The sequence below is a fragment of the Bos mutus genome, chromosome 29, assembly GCF_027580195.1.
Source record: "Bos mutus isolate GX-2022 chromosome 29, NWIPB_WYAK_1.1, whole genome shotgun sequence".
Classification (NCBI taxonomy): domain Eukaryota; kingdom Metazoa; phylum Chordata; class Mammalia; order Artiodactyla; family Bovidae; genus Bos; species Bos mutus.
The window spans coordinates 21830192-21854899 of record NC_091645.1 but is presented as its reverse complement, the minus strand read 5'-3'; the positions used below and the strand labels follow the sequence as shown (position 1 = coordinate 21854899).

The 24708-nt window shown below is 38.2% G+C and overlaps 1 protein-coding gene across 1 annotated transcript in view; it reads left to right on the top strand.

Annotated features, from left to right (window-relative positions):
- ANO5 (anoctamin 5) overlaps positions 1-23264 on the top strand; it is a 93150-nt gene extending 69886 nt beyond the window's left edge. Inside the window, exons 15-22 of the mRNA XM_070365069.1 lie at positions 1454-1676; positions 3700-3869; positions 5048-5145; positions 8643-8773; positions 10921-11126; positions 13064-13242; positions 14921-15026; positions 21132-23264. Coding sequence (XP_070221170.1) covers positions 1454-1676; positions 3700-3869; positions 5048-5145; positions 8643-8773; positions 10921-11126; positions 13064-13242; positions 14921-15026; positions 21132-21362 — 1344 coding nt within the window. The 3' untranslated portion in view covers positions 21363-23264. The remainder of the gene's footprint in view (positions 1-1453; positions 1677-3699; positions 3870-5047; positions 5146-8642; positions 8774-10920; positions 11127-13063; positions 13243-14920; positions 15027-21131) is intronic.
- Positions 23265-24708: the final 1444 nt, after the last annotated feature.

Genomic DNA, 24708 nt, shown 5'->3' with positions numbered 1-24708 from the left:
TTATTAATTTGTCTTTATACCCATCTCGAGTATCTATACAATACCATTAAGGTTCATTCTCTTGCCAAAATAATGGAAGAAAATGTTACATCTTCTACTTAAAGAATTTAATTTAGTATATCCCATTGTTAGGGAGTCAGATTTTCTCCATGCCTTTTACCTAATAGCTTCCTCCATCTTCATAATCTATTTCCTGCCTTCCCTTTCCAAATCTATGCCCTCTTACAGTTAACCTTTAATTTTAGGAAACAGACAAAGTTACCCTCTGAGATGTTAGCCTGTTGAAGTATAAATAATTGGCAATTGTAGACTATTGATTAACCTCTCTACTCCATTTTGTCCCATAATTTTTTTAATCTTTAACCTTTTTTATTAAAGGCTTGGTTTTTCTATTTAAATGTGTATTTTCCTAGATGATATAACAATCATTTTAGGAAAGATGATAGAATTAAAAGGGGTTATAATCAATTGGGGACACTAAATGAAAAATATTCTAGAGTGTGGTAAGATCACTGTCATTTATTTCTAGTACTCATTTAATTTTATTCAGTTCCTCAACTTTCACAATAAAATTCTCCAATCATTGTTATAAAGATCTTTGTGATTTTGCAGTATGGGAAGGTATAAAATTTATACTGGATCTATACAAATATCTGAACTACCAGGCATATCAGATTGCTAATGGCAATATTGTAAGGGGAAATAAAATTGAATTTTTAAACATATTTTTCTTGAGGAAGTATGTAATCTTCACAATACATATTTAACTAAAGCAGAGGTTGCCAAACATTTGCTGTAAAGGATATATTATAGGTTTTGTGGGCCACAAATAGTCTCTTACGCATAATTGTCTTCTTCTTTATAATCTTTTAAAAATGCAAAAAAAGGAAAAATCTTAGAGGGCTACCCAGAAACAGGTAAGGCCACAGTCAGATGCTGGCTTGCTGGCTAATTTTCCAACTTGTTCAAGAGGGTGGACTTAGAGGATAAGCAATGAGTACTTTTCTATTTTCTACTTACTCAGCTGCTACCATATGCCTTATCTCTAACCTTTTTACTTTCCTAGTTTTCATTTCCTGCCATTTATACCATCTACAGTGAGAGGGGCTTCCTTGGTGGCTCAGCGGTAAAGAATCCGCCTGCCAAGCAGGAGATGTGGGTTTGATCCCTGGGTCAGGAAGATCCCCTGGAGAAGGAAATGGCAACCCAGTATTCTTGCCTGGGAAATCCTATGGACAGAGGAGCCTGGTGGGCTACAATCTATGAGATCGCAAGAGCTGAACATGACTGAGCAACTAAACAACAACAGTAGTGAGAGGAACTGGTTGGCTTGCTCTCCACGTCAGATCTGCTAAACTTAATATATGAGCTGAAGAGAAGAGTGTGTTTCAGCTATGTATGCGTCACACAGATACAGAGACCAGAGTGACCGGTTTTTGTTTCCCTCCCCCAGATGGCTCTGGTTGTCGCGTGTATGGTAGCTGTGATTGTATACCGCCTGTCAGTCTTTGCTACATTTGCTAGCTTCATGGAAAGTGAAGCATCCTTAAAGCATGTCAAAAGTTTCCTCACTCCCCAGATAACCACATCTCTCTCTGGATCGTGCTTGAACTTTATTGTCATCTTGATCTTGAATTTCTTTTATGAAAAAATATCTGCCTGGATTACAAAAATGGGTAAGCTGGCCAAATCATTAGTATGACTCTAAAAAAGAATTCCTACCAATGTTACACCTTCATTCTGGATCAGCCCCCAGAGAGTTCATTTTTCAAAGCACATTTCAAGACAGTTTTGCTCTACAGGTAGACACATAGCCTGGTACTTCAGGATTCCCTAACAGCTATATTCAGGCCTATTATAATGGAAGCAGGAAGAACTAAAAGGAATTAGGCCTCTGTAGATCTTCTTTGCGTATTCTTGCCTTAATCCTTCCTTGATGGGATTAATTGAAGCCTAAATAAAATCCTCACACATTTCTCAAGACACAGATAATTTTTATTTCTTGTATATGGCTTTTGGAAGGTGTTGAATTTTGAAAGCCTGTGTCAGAAAGGCAGATCAATCAAGTCCTCCTGAATAAATCTAAAAGTTAGTGCTTTTCTTTTCAGTTGCCATTTCTTAAGACCTGGATTATGTTCTTGTGAAAATTTCTCCTAAAGCCATGAGGGAAGGTGAAGAGGTCCCAGGTGGAATGGGAGGGTCAGTTGGGGAGAGTAGCACAGGGTTTTCCTGCCCTTGCCCCCAGCAAGCCGGAGATGAGATCAGAGACTTAGCTCCTGCCTCAGCTTCTCCTGTGACTGCACTCTCCAAGAGCTTCTGCCTCTCCTCCAAATCTGTGCACTGTCCTTGGACCAATGGTAACAAAAAAGGCAGCACAGTATTTACTCAGCAGTAGGGTAAACACTGGAGAAGGAAATAGCAGCCCACTCCAGTGTTCTTGCCTGGAGAACCCCAGGGACATAGGAGCCTGGTGGGCTGCTGTCTACGGGGTCGCACAGAGTTGGACACGACTGAAGTGACTTAGCAGCAGCAGCAGGGTAAACACTGGGAAGTCACTGCCATTAAATATTCTTTTCAAATTTGGAGTTCACAACAGTGTGTGTGTGTGTATGTGTGTATACATATATGTGTGTATACATATGTGTGTATACATATATGTGTGTATACATGTGTGTGTGTGTGTGTGTATAAGCACCTAAAACCCAAGCACCTAAAATTACCTTAGCTTTCACCACCTGTACTCACATTAGAGATTTTGTAGGAATGCAACTAAATTTTAGTAAAGTGGAGGAGTTATCTGTGTCTTTAGAATATGTGTTACCATTTCCATGTTGCTGAACATGTCATGGTTTTGGCTGGATCAGCTCATACCCTTGGAAGATACCATCTCAGAAAAACATGGTCCCTTACTCTTTCACGGCTCATGCTGTTCTCCTGTGGTGTGAAGAGACTCTTAACATTTTCTTATCTTTGGAGTTCATTAAGTGATAGATCATGATCATCCACTTTAAATGAAGGAGAGGGGAAATGTGTACTACCGCTGCCACTGTTTGCATGACATTATTTTAAAAATTGATAAACCCATTTAATTCATGAGAGGGAAGCACAATTCAATGTGGAAATCACCCTCTGCCCTTTATATGATTTACTTTGTTTAAACTGGATTGGAAACAGACAAGAGAGATCTGAAATATTTATAGGATATCATGTAGTGATATGTAGACAGAAATGGCAACCCACTCCAGTACTCTTGCCTGGAGAATCCCTTGGACAAAGGAGCCTGGTGGGCTACAGTCCATGGGGTTGCAGAGTCGGACATGACTGAGCGACACACACACACACACAGATATCCTGGGAATCACAGAGATGAGCAGGAGGTGCTTCAGTTTGATAAGGGTTTGAATTCTGTATTCTGACTGTGTGTCCCTAGGCAAGTATTTCACCCCTCTAAACATACTAATGATGGCTTCCCAGGCTTCTCTGGTGATGAGATTAATGCAATGCTGGTCCTAGAAAGCTTAGTATACATCTATGGCTACTTAATATTGGTCAGTTATGAACTGAGTGGGGAGCATTTCGGTAGACTCTGAGTAATGTGACTAGCTATCCACTTGTCCCAGGGAGTAAAACACTTTAAGAAGAAACAGGAAGGTGTGTTATTAAACCTTGTTTTTGTTGTTTGTTTTTTTTTTAAATCAGAAATTCCTCGGACTCACCAGGAGTATGAGAGCAGTCTTACCTTGAAAATGTTCCTGTTTCAGTTTGTAAATTATTATTCATCCTGCTTCTACGTAGCTTTCTTTAAAGGGAAATTTGTGGGATATCCTGGAAAATACACATATTTGTTTGGTGTGTGGAGAAGTGAAGAGGTAAGAATTCTCTAGACAGGTAATATTTATAGCTTCAGTAGGTCACTGTTACGAAGAGGGCAATGGCACCCCACTCCAGTACTCTTGCCTGGAGGATCCCATGGACGGAGGAGCCTGGTGGGCTGCCGTCTACAGGGTTGCAGAGTCAGACACGACTGAGCGACTTCACATTCCCTTTTCACTTTCATGCACTGGACAAGGAAATGGCAACCCACTCCAGTGTTCTTGCCTGGAGAATCCCAGGGACGGGGGAGCCTGGTGGGCTGCCATCTCTGGGGTCGCACAGAGTCGGACACGACTGAAGCGACTTAGCAGCAGCAGCGGCAGCTCACTGTTAATCCAGTACCTTTTGGTGTGCCCCACACTTACTCAAATTTTATCAAGTTTCAAGAAAAGTGTGAGATACTGACTCTGTCCATGGAGCATATTGGTCTTAGAATCCTGCTATCTGATAGACTCTCCAGTTTATTTGGGGAAAGACAGTTGTATTGTACCCATTGTTTGATATAAAATATGAGCTATGAACTGGAGTAGGTAAGTTCTATATTCCTGAAGGCTCCCAGCGAAGGATGGATGGTAACTTCCTGGAGGTACAGCAGAAAGGGCTCCCCGCACGGGTGTAGGATTAGACCCGCTCAGTGATTTCCAGATCTGGCTTGCAACCAGATCACATGAGGAAAATAACAACTGCCAGCCCTAACACAGATAGGAAGATTCGGAATTTTCTAAGAATAAGGCTCAGAAACGTGTGTGTGTGTGTGTGTGTGTGTTTTAATGTATTTCACAGCTGAATCTACCAGCTTCCCTTAGTAGCTCTGTCGGTAAAGAATCTGCCTGCAATGCAGGAGACCTGGGTTTGATTCCTGGGTGGGGCAGATCCCCTGGAGAAGGAAATGGCAACCCACTTCGGTATTCTTGCCCAGAGAATCCCCATGGACAGAGGAACCTGGCAGGCACAGTCCATGGGGTCTCAAGAGTCGGACACGACTTAGCGACTAAATTACCACCACCACCACTGTGATCATGCTTGAAACTTGGACCTAAATATCCCTTTGTATCATTTAATATCTGTTCCAGTGCAAATCTTCAGATTCTCACCTTCTGGTTTGAGATTTCTTTTGTTGCAGAAGTCCATCTTTCATCATTCACTTAATTTTTCTCCTTTTTCTTCCTGCTAGTGTGATCCTGCAGGCTGCCTAGTAGAACTGACAACCCAGTTGACCATCATAATGACTGGGAAACAAATCTTTGGAAACATTAAAGAGGCCATTTATCCGTATGTATGATTTACAAGTTTTGTCTTGATTTAAGTAACCATGAGAGATTTCCTCTGAAAGAAGGTGGAATTCTTTGATTATCATGGTGCCTTTGTTAGCTAATGTCTAAGTCAACAGCAACAACAAAAAATTCACTTTAACAAAATATTTATTTAATTGGAGGATATTTATAATATTGTGGTGGGTTTTGCCATACATCGACATGAATCAGCCATGGGTGCACATGTTTCCCCCTATCCTGAAATCCCCTTCCACCTCCCTCCCCACCCGATCCCTCTGGATTGTCCCGGAGCGTTGGCTTTGAGTGCCCTGCTTCTTGCATTGAATTTGCACTGGTCATCTATTTTACATGGGGTAATATACATGTTCAGTGCTATTCCACTTTTAATCAACAGTCAAATGTATATTAAGGTAATACAGACTTTTAAATATGCATCTCTGTTTGCTTGAGTGAAGTTTAGGGAAAGATAATTATCCCTGTCTCCTGTGAATATTTCACTGGGGAATCTAAATGTTATATGCCCTGTAAATTATTCTATGGTTGCATTTTATTTCTCAAAATTACTGGAAGTCAAACTCTTTGAAGATATCTGTGTGTCGTGGACACATCTGTTACTGAACCAAACTCGGGTCCAATTGCCTGCCCACAGTAAAGTCAATCTACCGACACCCGATTGTGGTAAAGGAAAGTATAGTGTCTATTGTTCAGTTCACTTCAGTCGCTCAGTCATGTCCGACTCTTGCAATCCCATGAACCGCAGCATGCCAGGCCTCCCTGTCCATCACCAACTCCCAGAGTTCACTAAAACTCACGTCCATCAAGTCAGCAAGTCAGAGATGCCATCCAGCCATCTCATCCTTTGTCGTCCCCTTCTCCTCCTGCCCCCAATCCCTCCCAGCATCAGGGTCTTTTCCAATGAGTCAACTCTTCGCATGAGGTGGCCAAAGTATTGGAGTTTCAGCTTCAGCATCAGTCCTTCCAATGAACACCCAGGGCTGATCTCCTTTAGGATGGACTGTTTGGATCTCCTTGCAGTCCAAGGGACTCTCAAGAGTCTTCTCCAACACCACAGTTCAAAGGCATCAATTCTTCAGCGCTCAGCTTTCTTCACAGTCCAACTCTCACATTCATACATGACCACAGAAAAACCATAGCCTTGACTAGACGGACCTTTGTTGGCAAAGTAATGTCTCTGCTTTTCAATATATCTCTTGCTTTTCAACCTATATCTAGGTTGATCATAACTTTCCTTCCAAGGAGTAAGCGTCTTTTAATTTCATGGCTGCAATCACCATCTGCAGTGATTTTGGAGCCCAAAAAAATAAAGTCTGCCACTGTTTCCCCGTCTATCTGCCATGAAATCATGGGACCACATGCCATGATCTTAGTTTTCTGTATGTTGAGCTTGAAGCCAACTTTTTCACTCTCCTCTTTCACTTTCATCAAGAGACTTTTTAGTTCCTCTTCACTTTCTGCCATAAGGGTGGTGTCATCTGCATATCTGAGGTTATTGAGATTTCTCCCAGCAATCTTGATTCCAGCTTGTGCTTCTTCCAGCCCAGCATTTCTCATGATGTACTCTACGTATAAGTTAAATAAACAGGGTGACAATATACAGCCTTGATGTACTCCTTTTCCTATTTGGAACCAGTCTGTTGTTCCATGTCCAATTCTAACTGTTGCTTCCTGACCTATATATAGGTTTCTCAAGAGGCTGGTCAGGTGGTCTGGTATTCCCATCTCTTTCAGAATTTTCCACAGTTTATTGTGATCCACACAGTCAAAGGCTTTGACATAGTCAATAAAGCAGAAATAGATGTTTTTCTGGAACTCTCTTGCTTTTTTGATGATCCAGCAGATGTTGGCAATTTGATCTCTGGTTCCTCTGCCTTCTCTAAAACCAGCTTGAACATCAGGAAGTTCATGGTTCATGTATTGCTGAAGCCTGGCTTGGAGAATTTTGAGCATTACTTTACTAGTGTGTGAGATGAGTGCAATTGTGCAGTAGTTTGAGCATTCTTTGGCATTGCCTTTCTTTGGGATTAATGAAAACTGACCTTTTCCAGTTCTGTGGCCACTGCTGAGTTTTCCAAATTTGCTGGCATATTGAGTGCGGCACTTTCACAGCATCATCTTCCAGGATTTGAAATAGCTCAGCTGGAATTCCATCACCTCCACTAGCTTTGTTCATAGTGATGCTTTCTCAGGCCCACTTGACTTCACATTCTAGGATGTCTAGCTATAGTTGAATGATCACACCATGGTGATTATCTGGGTCATGAAGCTCTTTTTTGTACAGTTCTTCTGTGTATTCTCACCACCTCTTCTTAATATCTTCTGCTTCTGTTAGGTCCATACCATTTCTGTCCTTTATCGAGCCCATCTTTGCATGAAATGTTCCCTTGGTATCTCTAGTGTTCTTGAAGACATCTCTAGCCTTTCCCATTTTGTTGTTTTCCTCTATTTCTTTGCATTGATCACTGAGGATGTATATAGGAATGCCATATATTGATAAACTCTTATTATTTGTAATAATTTTTGTCTATCTTCATTTGAGTTTTTTAGGCAAGCAGTCCATTCACATTACTATTTGTAATCATAGATTTCTCTTTCATTTCCCGTTCTTTTGACTTTTTCTTTTTCATTTTATTGTTTGGCTAAGATCTCCAATAAAGTGTTGAATGTTATCATATACACTCTTATTTTGATCTTAATTCTAATGGGAATTCTGCTAATTTTTCCCTGTTAAGAATTATGTTTAGCCCACGATTTTGGCAGATGCTTTTGATCAGACTGAGGCAATTTTCTTCTTTTCCTTCTCTTCTATCATAAGTAGGTTTTAATAGGTTGTTGAAATACATCAAATGCATTTTTCTGCATTAGTCACTATGATTTTATACTTTTCTCCTTAAATGTGTTAATATGATGTGTTACATGGATTGAGTTTTTAATTTTTGAAAAGTCTTTTCTTAATTGTATCATGATATATTAAATTATATATATATATAATGTATATATTGATTTAGGTAATATCTTGTGTAGGATCATTATATTTATTGTCATGTGTTAGATAAACTTCTGTATTCCCTTGTCATACATTTTCTATTGTAACCCATTTCTCATTCCCCCAAGTGGCCTTAGTATCACAACATCGTTAAGGTTAGTGAATTAAATATATAAAAACAGTCCTGTGGTGACCTCTCCTCCATGTGCTCTTTAAAGAGCTGTCTCTGAGTAAATACATTACCGTGCAGAGGCAGGGTTGTCTTAGTTTCTTTATCATCCAAATAAAGATCTTTCATCCTTAGCAAGTAGATGTGAACAGAACACTAGATTTTGACTTGGACTTTAGTTGCAGTCATGTCTCTCTCTACTTGTTCTGTAATCTAAACTTACTTGCCCTCCCTCACCTCCATTTTTTAGATCTAATACTGTGATTCTCTGACCCCTTTCTCTTAAGTCCTATTTCATGTTTACTTTTACCACTTCCAACAGCTTAGTTCTGAATTGGTGGAGACGCCGAAAAGCCCGAACCAACTCTGAAAAGCTATACAGTCGATGGGAGCAGGATCATGACCTTGAAACTTTTGGTTCTCTTGAGTTATTCTATGAGTATTTGGAAACAGGTAATTTTCAACCTCTGCCTTGAAACTTGAAAGAAGCTGAGTAAAATAAGTGTTTTTCGTCTCTTAATATTTCTTCCTACCTTGCACATAGTAGGTGTTCAATAAATCATTGGACAGTGAATGAAAAATATTGGCTCAGTATATCTGTTTTCCCCAAATATAATGCAGGATGAAATTTAGTTTCAAAACAGCAATCTCAGAGATATTTTTCCTATCAACTTAATGTTAATATTGTTGAACAAAATTAAGTAAGGATCACTTTTTAATACTTGTCTCAAAATAGTTTAGCTTTCTGCTTTTTTTTTTTTTTGCCATGGTGATTGCTCATAGAGGGAATGCAATGAAAAACATTACTAGAGTCTGACATACATTTAGTGTATATCCTTTTTTCAGGCTGAAAAGAATGAAGCTAAAAGTAGATATGCAAGGGAAACCCAAAGCGGACATAAGAAACGCATAAAATATTCTAAGGATTGAAGAGAGTTTGGGGTGAAATTTTAAGAGAGAGAACCCCAGGACTGATTGTGGAATCTACTCAGAGTGTTTCCTCTCAAATGACCTTCTCTGCTGTTTTGGTGAAATTAAAGAGGACAGTTTTCCCAGCTTATTTTCGTGGCCCATAAAAGTCATGGTAGAATAAATGAGATGACCTGAATTTGTTACCAATTCTCCACTGAAATATGTACATATGATACCTAAATTAAAATAGGTATATTTGGGCAAATAGGAAGATGTCTACAGTTATAAAACTAGGCAGTCCTTGATTTGTGGAGTCATAAGGCTGTAATTTTTAAATAATTGTGTATGTTTCAAGTGAATTTTTGCATAAATGTGTCAGAGGTTATAACTGAAAGTAAAAGATGAAATCATTGTTTCATAACAAGATTAATTACTGAGACACAACTAAGAGTTAATTTATTCTGGTTGTTTTACATACTGTATCTCTAATCTTAAAGCATTCTACAGAATAGTCATTATTCACTGCATTTTATTTGAAAGAATACTGAAGCTTGGAGAAGTTATTTGCCATGGGCCACAGAGATTATAAGTAAAGATCTGAGATTTGAACCTAGAAATTCAAGCTGTTTCTGCATAATACTTCACCTTCATTTTCTGTTTCTCGGTTCAGTAGAGAAGTTAGGAAGGAGGCAGTTTGTTCTCTTGGATTAGTAGATGAAAAGACTGATGCTAATCAGAAAGTATTATGAGAAATGCTGAAATCCAGAAACACTCAAGATCTGTCTAAAAATAGAGGACTAGTGGAAGATTCCTTTTTCTTTTTTCCTACAATGGAAAGTCATCTTTGTCTTATTGTTTTTGGTTCTCTCCGGTGGGAAGTACAGTCTGCCAGCCACGTGGATTCTTTTACCCCAAGCACTGATGGAAACAAAAGAAGAAACATAGAGAAATAAGCCAGCTTACATAGGTGTTAAGCCTTAGTGAGGAAAGAGAGTAAAACATACTTAGAAAGATGTCAAGTTAGTACAGAGGATTGGGACCTTAAAAAATACCTCATTCTAGGATATCTGTATTTCCTTTGACCACATGCAACTTATATATATATTTCTGATGTTTATGTGGTTCATTTTCTGATTTATTCTCAAATATCTTGTTTATACTACCTTCTCCTCTATTAACATTTTCAAATCTTAAATAATGCATTCATTCATAAGGCTTATAGTTGAGTACTTTTATATACTCAGAACATACAAATGAGTCAGTGATTATTTCTGATCTTAAAAAGTACATAGGTTAGCAAAATAGAAAGCTTGATTACCCCACAGATGTGCCAATACCAATATAAATACTAGACTAGCAGACCTAAGCATAGGCAATAATAATAAAAGACTGTGTTTTATGAATAAGAAGACTATCTTATCTTATCTAATAAGAATAGATGCTTTCTTCAGACAAGCAGATCTTAAAAGAAGCAGCAGGGATAGAACTGAGCTGTGCATGACTAATTTCTCCGTCCTATTCTAGCAAGCAATCTAGGAAAGGGGAAGAAGGCAGCTGGAAGGAGGCCTGGAGTGTTTTGCTGGTGTAGATCCCTTCAAAATGAAGGAAGTGGTGGGAGTTAGGCCGACTGTTCCCCCTTTTCCCCTCCACAATGATGAGTTTGTGAATTTCTCTTTTTCTCCCCACAGTTATCCAGTTTGGATTTGTTACGTTATTTGTGGCCTCTTTTCCTTTGGCCCCTCTTCTCGCGCTCTTGAATAACATAATAGAGATTCGAGTGGATGCCTGGAAGCTTACGACTCAGTACAGGAGACCTGTAGCTGCTAAGGCTCATAGCATAGGTGTTTGGCAAGATATTCTTTACGGAATGGCTGTCCTTTCTGTTGCAACTAATGTAAGTAGACCTATTTAAGTGGAAACTCTACTTGATGATTTTTTTTCTTGGAGATGGGGAGATTATGAATAATGTTTAACTCAGTATGTACGTTGATTTCATCATGGTGACCTTCCTAAAGACAAAACATCCCTAATCTTTTATGTGCTAAACAACACAGATAAATCTGTGACATGCAAACTCTTAGAAATAAAAGGAAAACTGTAAAACATGCTTATTAAAATGCCATGATACCCATACCATGTGACCAAGTAGACAGAAAATAAGTAGTGGTGTAAAGAACCTAAGTAATACAATTAAAGCCTGATTATACATCAAGTTATGTAGTACAAATAGAATATATAACATTTACCTGTTATTTTTATGGAGCACTTATTAAAAATGATAATAAAACTGAATTCCCAAAAGCAGAAATTTTACAATGCATATTCACGTACAATAATAGTATAAAAAATGAATTTGATAATAAGATAGCCAAAAATTCAGCCACTTAATATTCATGCTTCCAAGAAAGCTTATTGCACAAAGAAGAAGTAAAATTGAAATTACAAGGAGAACTTAATTAAAATGAAAACTCATACAAATCAGCTAAAACCACATTTATAAAAAGTGTATACCAATAAATGCTTTTATTATTGAAAAGAAGGAAAGTATGAACTGAGCCTGTTATATGAAACTAAGAAAAAATGTAAAACTAATCAACAGAAAGTGGTAAGAAAGAAAGAATAAAGGTATATGCAGAAATAATCACATTATAAAATAAATAAAAGGTAACATAATTGCTAAATAAACTAAGAGTTGGTTCATTGAAAAGATAAACAAAATTCTGACAGTCTCAAGAATGAGGTGAGAAAGTTATAAAAATGCTATATATATATATTTATTCTAATACATTTTAAAAGAGACACTGATGTATAGAACAGTCTTATGGACTCTGTGGGAGAGGGAGAGGGTGGGAAGATTTGGGAGAATGGCATTGAAACATGTGAAACGTCATGTATGAAACGAGGTGCCAGTCAAGGTTCAATGCACGATGCTGGATGCTTGGGGCTGGTGCACTGGGACGACCCAAAGGGATGGTGTGGGGAGGGAGGAGGGAGGAGGGTTCAGGATGGGGAACACATGTATACTAATTAAATAATTTTCTATTAAAGAAAAAAAAAAAAGAAAAATAAATAAATAAACTGATGAGAGAAAAAATAAATAAATAAAATCTGTTTGAAATTGTCACTTTTTTAGAAAAGAAAACTGCCAAAATGTGCTCAGTAAGTGATATAAAACAGAGAATGTACCAGTAGCTACAGGAGCAATATTAAAATATTTTTAAAATCTATCACTAAAAGGCAGAGCAAAATGATTTTAAATTGACTCATCTTACCCAAAGGAAACATGAGATTTACACTATTCCAGAGCTTAGGAAAAGATGGGAAAATAGCATTCCTACGGAATCAAATACTGAAATTAATTGCACTGAACTCTGGGAAATCTACCAGTACATGGTCTTCTGTTTCTCCATTCCTCATTCCCTATACACCCCCTGACACACTCACACAGAGTCAGTCCTGTCTTATGAAATTGATCCAGGCAAGTTAAATTTGGTTAAAGAGAGTAGAACTGTATTATGAAATAGTAAGAAATGTAAGAAATAGCAAGGCAAGATGGAAAGAGACAGATACAGGTATGGTGTTTTTGGAAACAAACAGTGAGGTTAAATTTTCAGTGTAACTCTTTCTAGCTGTGAAATCTTGTAACACTGATCATACACCAGAAATGAACTATTTTACGTTTTAGGTCAAAGACTCATATGTTAACATGATTAGTAATAGCATACTAGTAATTTTGCGTCCTTAAGGCACAAAGATCTGAACGATATACAAATCAGACTTTCATAAAACTGCTTTATTAGCTCATGATTTTCTTCTTGCTTTGTCCTTTAGGCTGTTATTGTTGCATTTACGTCGGATATGGTTCCCCGTTTAGTTTACCACTACGCCTACTCAGTAAACGAAAGTTGGCCTATGAGTGGGTATATCAATAACAGCCTATCAGTATTCCTCATAGCCGATTTTCCAAACAACACTGTACCTTCGGAAAAACGAGACTACAACACTTGCAGGTTTTCTCTTGTTTTCATTTTGCTTTTTAAATGTATTTCTTAAGTTCTCTGTTTTCTTCATGTCTTAACAAAAATTTACTTGGGGCAGTAAAAATCTTGGATAAAGTACATCAGTTCTAAAATTCATACATTGTATGGTTCTGATTTGAAAAAAGTAGAATACTCAAAAGTAAGAGAATACTATCAGTAAAGATAATGTCACTTTTGAATTGCTTATTATCTTCTAAATTTATTGGAAAAATTTTCTCCAGCAAATGTCCCCTTGATTCAAGCTTTCATGTCTATAGATCACACAGCATGGTCATATTATATGTGCATTCAACCTACTTGAATTTAACTCTGTGTCCTCAAACAGAGAGAGAGGAAGAGAGAAAGAACAATATAGTTGGTTCATTAGCCATCCCATTTGAAAGGTTTCTTCGATGCAGGGAGCGTGAAATTGGATTTGTAAACCTGCTCTTTTCACACTCTGTGTCTCATGAACTGTGTGGATCTTTTTACTTTAGGATTTAAAGATCATTTATACATATATACACACATATGTGTGTGTGTGTATATATATATGCATGTGTGTATATACATGTGTGTGTATAATATATGTGTGTGTGTGTATATATATGTGTACACACACACACACACACACACACACACATATATGGTACATCAACTTAAACCTTAAACCAACTGCTTCATCTGGGATTCCAATAAAAATAGCAATATCTGTTTTTGTCTACCTGCAATATAGGTAGACAAAAACCTTTTTATATTCCATATTTTGTATTTATTGTTGGCTGCCCGCAGGCTTTCTCCAGTTGTGGCAGGTGGGGCTTAGTGGCTAGCTTTGGCGGCTTCTCACTGCAGTGGCTTCTCTTGTCGCAGAGCACGGGCCCTAGGCGGCCAGCTCAGTGGTTGGGCACACAGGCTTAGCCTCCGTGAGGCACGTGGTATCCTCCCACACCAGGGACAGAATCTGTATCCCCATGGATGAGGTAGACTCCCAACCACTGGGCCACTAGGGAAGTCCTGTTCCATATTTACATAGAGAAGAATCGTAACGAGTGTCAGGTTTCTTGATGCCATCACTTCCTAGCTGGACTGAATCTTTGAAGAACATCAATATCTAGACACATTATAGAAAAAAAAATGAATTCACAAATTGAACACCAGGGAAACCCCCGAAGGATAATAAGTAACACGAAAACAATGCAGTGTCCTGTAAACCAAAAGAAAACAGAGTTTCAAGAAAATGAGAATGATCAACAGTGTCAAGTTCTGTTCTTCACAGACATAAAATAAGATGTGAATTAAAATTTTCCTTCAATTTAATGACCAGAGACAGTTGGTGTCAGTGGAGTGATGGTAGAACTGAGTTGTTAAGGAATAGGAAGAAAGGGAATGAAAAGAGCAAATTTAGCTAACTCCTGAGAAACTTGTCTTCATGGCAAGAGAGAAGTTTCACTTGTGTCTCCTGCTACGTCTATACTATACATTAGAAGCATATGGCTATGATTGTTATCTGTATAGGGAAAATAAATGTTTGGTAATAGCAGTTATTTTCCTTTGACTTGACTTTTGTGGTCAACTAAAAGGGTCTCTTACAAGAAACAATATGAATTTATACTAAGTGTCTTTGTTTGTAGTTGTAGCTTATTTTTTGCATTGACTTCCATTTTTTCAGATACAGAGATTACAGAAATCCTCCTGACAGTGAGGACAAATATGCTCATAATATTCAGTTCTGGCACGTCCTTGCTGCCAAGATGACCTTCATCATAATCATGGAGGTAAGCCTTTCTTAACTTTCATGCCAGTAAGTCTCTTTTCACCCTTCAGGCATATATTTCTAAGAGTATCTGTTGAGCAGAAAATTAGCATTATCTCACTAGAGTGTTTTGAAGGAAGTATTTGTTGTCATAAAAAGTAAGTTAGGAATAGTTTAAGTACAGCAATTGCCTGTTATTCCTTGCTATTGTTGAAGATACCAAGGTCACAGAAAAGAAAAATTAAGATCTCTTCCCTTGAGGTCAGAGGATCCACCAATTTTACCAAACACCTGTTATGTACCAGTTCCAGAAGCTATAATAATAACTTTCTACGTTCAGCTGTATTATTCACCCTTGACAAATAAATCTGACAGTCAGCAAAATTAAGTAGTTGGTTTAAAGATAATCAGCTAATATTAAAGCTGAGTTTCAGTGCCAGATATCTCACTGCCAAACCTCCATTCTTCCCACTGCATTACATTTCCTTTCTTGTAGAATAGCTAGTATGATTATGGATATAAGACAAGAGAACCAATACAGAGAGGGTGTTTGACCAAGGTTTAAACCGAGGACCACAAATCATGAGACATTAAGGCCTATAAGGCAGAGATAAATAAATGTAGGGCTTCCATGGTGGCTCAGTGGTAAAGAACCTGCCTGAAAATGCAGGAGATGCAGGTTCGATCCATGGGTTGGGAAGATCCTCGGGAGAAGTAAGTAACAACCCATCGAGTAGAAGTAGTGGCAACCCATGGAGTGAGGAGTCTGGCAGGCTGCAGCCCATGAGGTCACAAAAGAGTTGGACACGACTTAGCGACTAAACAACTAAGAAATATAAGGCACTTATTCACTTGATTGTTGGTGGTGGTGTTCAGTTGCTAAGTTGTGTCTGACTCTTTGCGACTCTGCCATCCCCATGGATGGCAGCACAACAGGCTTCCCTGTCTTTCACTATCTTCCGGAGTTTGCTCAAACACATGTCCATCAAGTCGGTGATGCCAGGCAACCATTTCATCCTCTGTTGCCCCTTCTCCTCCTGCCTTCAATCTTTCCCAGCATCGGGGTCTTTTCAAATGAGTCAGCTCTTCGCATTAGGTGGTGAAAGTATTGGAGCTTCAGTTTCGGTGTCAGTCCTTCCAATTAATATTCAGGATTGATTTCCTTTAGGATTGACTGGTTTGATCTCCTTGCACTCCAGTGGACTCTCAAGAGCCTTCTCCCAACACCACAATTCGAAGGCATCATTCTACGATGCTCAGCCTTCTTAATGGTCCAACTCTCATATCAGTACATGACTACTGGAAGTATCATAGCTTTGACTAATGGGACTTTTGTTGGCAAAGTGATGTCTCTTCTTTTTAATATGCTGTCTAGGTTTGTCACAGCTTTTCTTCCAAGGAGCGAGTGTCTTTTAATTTCCTGGCTGGAATCACCGTCTGCAGTTTTTGAAGCCCAGTCTGTCACTGTTTCCACTGTTCCCCACCCCCACCCCCATCTATTTGCCATGAAGTAATAGGACTGGATGCCATTATCTTAGTGTTTTTTGAATGTTGAGTTTTAAGCCAGCTTTTTCACTCTCCTCTTGCACCTTAATCAAGAGGTTCTTTAGTTCCTCTTTGCTTTCTGTCATTAGGGTGGTGTCATCTGCATATCTAAGGTTATTGATATATCTCCTGGCTCTTGATTCCAGCTTGTGAGTCATCCAGCCTAGCATTTTCCATGATATACCCAGCATAGAAATTAAATAAGCAGGGTGACAATATATATACAGCCTTGATGTATTCCTTTTCCAATTTTGAACCAGTCCATTGTCCCATTTCTGGTTCTAACAGTTGCTATTTGACCTGCATACAGGTTTCTCAGGAGGCAGGTGAGGTGGTCTGCTATTCCCATCTCTTTAAGAATTGTTCACAGTTCGTTGTGATCCACACAGTAAAAGGCTTTAACATAGTCAATGAAACAGAAGTAGATGTTTTTCCGGAATTCTTTTGCATATGGATGTTGGCAATTTGATCTTGGTTCCCCTGCCTTTTCTAAATCCAACTTGAACATCTGGAAGTTTTTGGTTAACATCCTGTTGAAGCCTAGCTTAAAGGATTTTGAGTATTACTTTACTAACGTGTAAAATGAGTGCAATTGTGTGGTAGTTTGAACAGTCTTTGGCGTTGCCCTTCTTTGGAATTGGAGTGAAACTGAGCTTTTCCAGTCTTGTGGCCACTGCTGAGTTTTCCAAATTTGCTGGCATATTGACTGCAGCACTTTAACAGCATCATCTTTTAGGATTTGAAATAGCTCAGCTAGAATTCCATCACCTCCACTAGCTTTGTTCATAGTAATGCTTCCTAAGTCCAGCTTGATTTCACACTCCATCTGGTTCCAGGTGTTCTCAGTTCACATACTGCTGAAGCCTAGCTTGAAGGATTTTGAGCATTCAGTTCAGTTCAGTTCAGTCGCTCAGTTGTGTCCGACTCTTTGCAACCCCATGAATCACAGCACGCCAGGCCTCCCTGTCCATCACCAACTCCTGGAGTTCACCCAGACTCACGTCCATCGAGTCAGTGATGCCATCAAGCCATCTCATCCTCTGTTGTCCCCTTCTCCTCCTGCCCCCAATCCCTCCCAGCATCAGAGTCTTTTCCAATGAGTCAATTCTTCGCATGAGGTGGCCAAAGTACTGGAGTTTCAGCTTTAGCATCATTCCTTCCAAAGAAATCCCAGGGCCGATCTCCTTCAGAATGGACTGCTTGGATCTCCTTGTAGTCCAAGGGACTCTCAAGAGTCTTCTCCAACACCACAGTTCAAAAGCATCAATTCTTCGGTGCTCAGCCTTCTTCACAGTCCAACTCTCACATCCATACATGACCACAGGAAAAACCATAGCCTTGACTAGACGGACCTTTGTTGGCCAAGTAATGTCTCTGCTTTTGAATATGCTATCTAGGTTGGTTAAAACTTTCCTTCCAAGGAGTAAGCGTCTTTTAATTTCATGGCTGCAGTCACCATCTGCAGTGATTTTGGAGCCCAGAAAAAGAAAGTCTGACACTGTTTCCACTGTTTCCCCATCTATTTCCCATGAAGTGACGGGGCCGGATGCCATGATCTTTGTTTTCTGAATGTTGAGCTTTAAGCCAACATTTTCACTCTCCTCTTTCACTTTCATCAAGAGGTTTTGAGTTCCTCTTCACTTTCTGCCATAAGGGTGGTGTCATCTGCATATCTGAGGTTATTGATATTTCTCCCAGCAATCTTGATTCCAGCTTGTGTTTCTTCCAGTCCAGCGTTTCTCATGATGTACTCTGCATATGTTAAATAAGCAGGGTGACAATATACAGCCTTGACGTACTCCTTTTCCTATTTGTAACCAGTCTGTTGTTCCATGTCCAGTTCTAACTGTTGCTTCCTGACCTGCATACAGGTTTCTCAAGAGGCAGGTCAGGTGGTCTGGTATTCCCGTCTCTTTCAGAACTTTCCACAGTTTATTGTGATCCACACAGTCAAAGGCTTTGGCGTAGTCAATAAAGCAGAAATAGATGTTTTTCTGGAACTCTCTTGCTTTTGGCAATTTGTTGGCAATTTGATTTCTGGTTCCTCTGCCTTTTCTAAAACCAGTTTGAACATCTGGAAGTTCACGGTTCACATATTGCTGAAGCCTGGCTTGGAGAATTTTGAGCATTACTTTACTAGCGTGTGAGATGAGTGCAATTGTGCGGTAGTTTGAGCATTCTTTGGCATTGCCTTTCTTTGGGATTGGAATGAAAACTGACCTTTTCCAGTCCTGTTAGTAAAGGCCAATAATAGGCTAGGTAAGTCTAAGGCAAGAAAATGCAAATTCCAATCAGTTTTTGTTTGATTTTATTTTTATTGAGGTTATGTATATAATTTAAATCTCTACCCCTCTCAGTTCTTTACGAATTTGTCACCCTCATCCCACATTTTCCATCAGTGTTTTAGATCACCTTTCAGCCTGGTAAATTACAAAAAGAATTCTTTTGAATTTTTGTTTTTGTTTATTTATGATTTTCATTACAGGTTCTGACTCACCATCATTCTGGGAGTTTAACTTTTCTTATATTAAATACAGTATTTTCTTCAATCTATGTTTTTCCCATTCTTGGATTACTAGTTTATTTAGATTAAGCACATCTTTTATTAGTTTTCTGAGGAAAATGGGCAATTTTTGAGAACTTGAATATTAAAATTTCTTCTTTTTCTCATAGATAGTTAATTGGTATAGTATTCAAGAGGAGAAGTCATTTTCCCTGAAAAATTTTGAATCAACTTTATTTAAATATTCCTGAAACTTTAAGACATTGGTCTGTTTTTTGTCAGCTTCCAGTGTTGCTATAAAGATACAATACCATTCTAATTTTCCAGTCTTCGTTTATGATCCGTTTATATGTCAGTAAACTTTGAGGATTCTCTCACTAGACCTTCTTTCATGAAACTTCACCAGAAAGTCATGTGATATTGCCCAATATTCATTGTTTTGGACACTCACTAAAGTCCTTGGATCTGCAAATGTTATTAGCCTTTAAGTTGAGACAATTTGCTTGTATTATTTCTTTGATAATTTCCTTCTTTTCTCTGTCCTATCTTTTTGAGACTTTTCTTATTCAGATGTTAACAACTGTTTTGAAATTCTAATTATCATTTATTTTCTCTCTTATCAATAGTCCAGTTTGTGTCTTTGTCTTGTTATGCTACTGTCCGTCATTCCCATGATTCTCTCTATGTCCTCTTAGATATCCTAAATGGATAATAGATCCTGTTTGTCCATTTCCATCTTACTCTTCCGTGTTAGTCTTCCTTATGTATTTGATTGTTCTTGGAAATCTGCTCGTATTTAAGAGTGAAACAGTGATACCTGGTCATGAGCTTTGTGTGTATACAAGAGGAAGATCATTTTGGGTGGGTTTCACTATAGGCTGAAAAAGGGGCCTTTTCATTTGAGACCTATAAAATTTTGATATCTATAATTCTAATTTCTCTGATTAGGTATATTTTCTGGAGGAAAAATAAATCATTCCACCTCCTGCTTGTTGAGCTATTTCGTGGTTGTGTTGAAAGCCAAGAAGGGAAGGAGGGATTCGAGATCTCGTGATTTAGAATGCTGAACTTCACTGAGTTGTCCTATTTTCAGTATGATGCTGCATCTTCATCTTCTGCCATCTCTGCTGCCTCTGAGTGCACAGCTTTCTGTTTTAATTTCTGCAGAAAATAAAGCACTCAGTTGCGGCCGGGTGGGGGTTGGAAAGAAGTAATACTCAAATGTAGATGAGAGAGAGGTTCTGAAAATTCATCTGCCCCTTTACAGATTTTTAAATAATCCTCTTATTTTTAACTCCACCCACACTATGAATTCACAGTCCTTAGCACCATCTTTCCTGACTTTTTTGATTCAAGACAAAATTAGCTTTTGTCTTGGTTTCTACCATCACGGTATCATCAATTGCAAATTTAAGTGCCAGCTTTCTTCACTCTCCAGTCTGTTTTCACTGTTTGCTCCTTTTTTTTTTGTTTCTTTGTGAACAATACAATTTATTAATTTCTTTACAAATACTTGATTAGGTTTTCAGGAGGAAGCATAGATGAAGAGTATATTCAGTAACCAAGTTCAACTGGAATCTCTGTAATTACATATTTTAGTATATATTTCAGAGAAGGCAATGGCACCCTACACCAGTACTCTTGCCTGAAAAGTCCCATGGATGGAGGAGCCTGGTGGGCTGCAGTCCATGGGGCCGCTAAGAGTCAGACACGACTGAGTGACTTCACTTTCACTTTTCACTTTCATGCCTTGGAGAAGAAAATGGCAACTCACTCCAGTGTTCTTGCCTGGAGAATCCCAGTGACGGGGGAGCCTGGTGGGCTGCCGTCTATGGGGTCGCACAGAGTCGGACACGACTGAAGCGACTAAGCAGCAGCAGCAGCAGTATATATTTATTTATTTGCTTAATGTGGGATTTATAGGAAAGTTCCAAGACCAAGGACTAAATCTTCTTGCTTTACCTTCTATCTACTGTGTCAAGCACAGTTTATTGAATGAATGAAATGATTTGTAAGGACATTTTGCTGAACATTTGATAGCTAAACAGTGTCTCTGATTTTCTTTTATGTTTCCTCTAGCATGTTGTGTTTTTAATTAAATTTTTCTTGGCCTGGATGATCCCTGATGTTCCAAAAGATGTTCTGGAAAGAGTCAAGCGAGAAAAGTTAATGACTGTCAAGATTCTCCATGACTTTGAACTTAACAAACTAAAAGAGAACTTGAGGTTGAATTCTGCTTCTTCTACTGATTTTGCCAAGCATTTCACTATTAAGGAAAACCAAGCAAATCTGGCTGAATCAACACCCTAATTAACACAATGAGCAAGTGGTTGGTTGCCTGTCTGGGTTCACAGTTTATCTGGATTTGGAGTCAGAAGCCAGAAGCCGTGTGTCTTTTACCCTTTCTTCTTCTTCTTTTTTTTTTTTTTAAACTCAGATTTTTGTACACTTTTATGGAGGCCTTTGTACAGCTTCATGGAAGTTGGAAGAACACCCTCCAACTTCACTGGCTGGACCCTCCCTAGATATTGTTTCTGGGATTCTATAAATAATTGTTAAATGTATGTGTGAAATCAGAATATTGGAAAATCATGGGATGTTGCAGTTTGGAATTAAACACTGGACGTGGGCTCTCCTATCACCTTCCAGTGAAGGTGCACATTTTCATGGTCTTCTTTCTTTTGGGTTGTTTTATATCTCTACCCTATCAGAGAAAGTATTGGGACAAAAAGAGTAGAAGTGAAGAGGTCTACTGAGCATATATATATATATATATATATATATATATATATATATATCCTGCCATTTTAGACTATGCAGATGAAAAACCAAAATCAGATAAGATAGGAAAACTTACATATTAAAAATACTGGATAGATATCATGGCAGAGCTTTGTTCTGAAATCATCCTGAATAAGGTAAACCTCCATCAAAATTCCAGATAGTACTTCCTGGTGAACACAAAATTGATTTTCAAAGAGACTGAACATTTGGATTTCAGCCAAGGACTAATAACTCAGTTCTTTAAATATAACACTTTGGTAGCAGTGGTTTTAAGACTGAATCGTCTTATCTGGGAAATAGCATTAAGAAGGTGTTAGATTATTTCAGGTCTTTAAGTAAATGAAAGATATAGTGAAGTGATTATGTCTTCTTAATAGTTTAAGAATGCAAGACAATGTATATTGATTAACTTACTGACTTCAGTCTAAAAAATCGCTGAAATATTTTTAAAAACCGTTTTTCATCCACAATGCCTATTTTGCATCATGAAGTGAATCTGAGCATTAACTATTCCTATAAGTTAGGTACAGGTCATTTATGAAACTGTATCTCATTGTTTAAAGCAATCTCAAGTCTTTTAATGGGTTTACAACTTTTTCTATTGATGCACTGCTGTACAATGTTCAGTGCCTTTGACCCACACAATGTGGTTGTGCTGTTGATTTGATGATGTAACATCTCAGATGTGAGCTTCTTTCAGAGAAATTGTTAGTTTAACATCAATCACAGAGTTAACACCAAATGTGGATCAACCAAGTAAGAATGCAGTGATGGATTTGACAGCTAAGTGGAAAAAAAAAAAGTATGTTCGTTGAATTACTTCTCTAATGCTTTAGCCTATGGCACAGGTACTCCAGTTTTTGTTCTTCTTTCTCTTAAAAATACTTACTATGTATTTTAAACACTATAGAGAGATGTTTAATTATGCAACATTTGAACCTCTAATTTCAAATTACATTTCAGTTTCAAAAGAATAGTGTCCTGTAATTGCACACAAAACAAGAAACCATTTAAGATTTTTTTCAAAGTAGCATTTCATGATTTGATTCTAATAGTTTTTATAAAATTTTCAATATTAAGTATATGGAAGGTAATATTAACTAATGATCAGTATTAAGCATTTAAAACTGAAGATTATGAATTTTATAAAACCATGAGATGGTTACCCCACTATGGGCAGTAATTGGTAATAGGTAGATTTTATGAGTAGTTTTGCATAATTTTAAATGTTCTCATTATTGAAGAATGATTTCACTTGTGGAAGAGATGTATTTTCCTGCTTGAGAGAACCAGTTAGTGATTCTATGAAATTAGCCACAGATGCAGTTCTCTGTCAAATCAAACTCTGTTATTGCAGTGGTGTACATTTTGTACAGCTCATATTGCTTCCTTCCTGGGTGCTAATAAAAATAAGGAAGAGCATGGAAATTGGTTTCTTGTATATAAGCTTTAATTATTATGGCTGAAGAGTGTTTGCAGAGCTAGGTTATAAGTAAAGACACATTTAATTCACAAGGTTATCTGTAACACTGCAATCTGAAACCAACTCAAGTGTTGAGTTTCTAGGATGTACAGAGAAACCAACAAGGGAGGAAGTAGTTTTTAAGGTAAGTAAATAGTTCCTATGAGGTAGATATTTTCCTTTTAAAATGCTTTGTACTCACCTTTCAGTTTTCTACCAAGAAATTTCTCACATTTTAAAAGGAAATACAAGTATCGGTCACTTTCCTAAAAAATAAACTAAATCCGAAGCCAAAAAATAAACAGAATCTGATGCCAAATCGGTTCAGATAGATTTGTCTTATCTGTCTCGATTTGCAACAGGGGAGTCGGTCCTCCTCTCGAGTTGTGAGGGAGACATCAGGGTTCCTCTTGTGTTGCAGCAGGGAGTTGGTCCTCCTTGAGCTGTGAGGGGAAACTCAAGGTTCCTCTCGAGTTGCAGCAGGGAAGTCGGGGTTCCTCTCAAGATGCGGCAGGAAATTAGGGGTTCCTCTCGAGTTGTGACGGGGAACTCGGGATTCCACTCACGTCGCTGCAGGGGAATCAGGCCTCATCTAGAGTGGAGGTGGGGAATTCGGGATTCTTCTCCAGTAGCAGCGAGAAACTCGGCTTTCCTCTCAAGTTGCCATGAAGCTCTAGGGGCTCCTTTTAAGGTGCAAAATGGTAGTCAGTCCTCATCTTGAGCTGAGGTGAGGAACTTGGGTTTCCTCTCAGTTTGCCACAGAAGACCCATTAGTTATTGTGAGAGGGCTGAATTGAGCATCTAACTACCAAATGCAGGTTGATATTTATCAGCATGGCAGATGTTTTTATCATTCACTCAAACCCATAGCTGTTTTATTTTTTTCATAAATGTCCCAGAAATCATTTGAGATTTTATTCAAAATAACATTAAGTACAAGATTTAAAAAAAAAATTTTTTTTAAACAACTCTTCAAATGTCATCTCAAATCCTTGCCTTCATCAGTTTTTCTTTGCACAAAAGAAGCAGAATCCACTTCAAAACATTACTTTTACAGGAACCCATCAAGAAGGGGGTGGGAACTTAAGAAATGGAATGCTCTCTTATTTTTGCTATATTTTATGATCCCTTGACTTTAACAGTTTTCTTTTAACTAAGCCATCAAGCAAATTATCAAGGAAAAGAAAAAAGAAGATAAACAGGAGGCTAAGAGGAGGAAGGAGCTAAGAGTTCTTTCTTTATGAAGAGCTCTTTGCTTATGAAACTTTGTGTACTGCGGGCGGGAATCCCTCAGAAGAAATGGAGTGGCCATCATGGTCAACAATAGAGTCCAAAGTGCAGTACTTGGATGCAGTCTCAAAAACAACAGAATGATCTCTGTTTGTTTCCAAGGCAAACCATTCAATATCA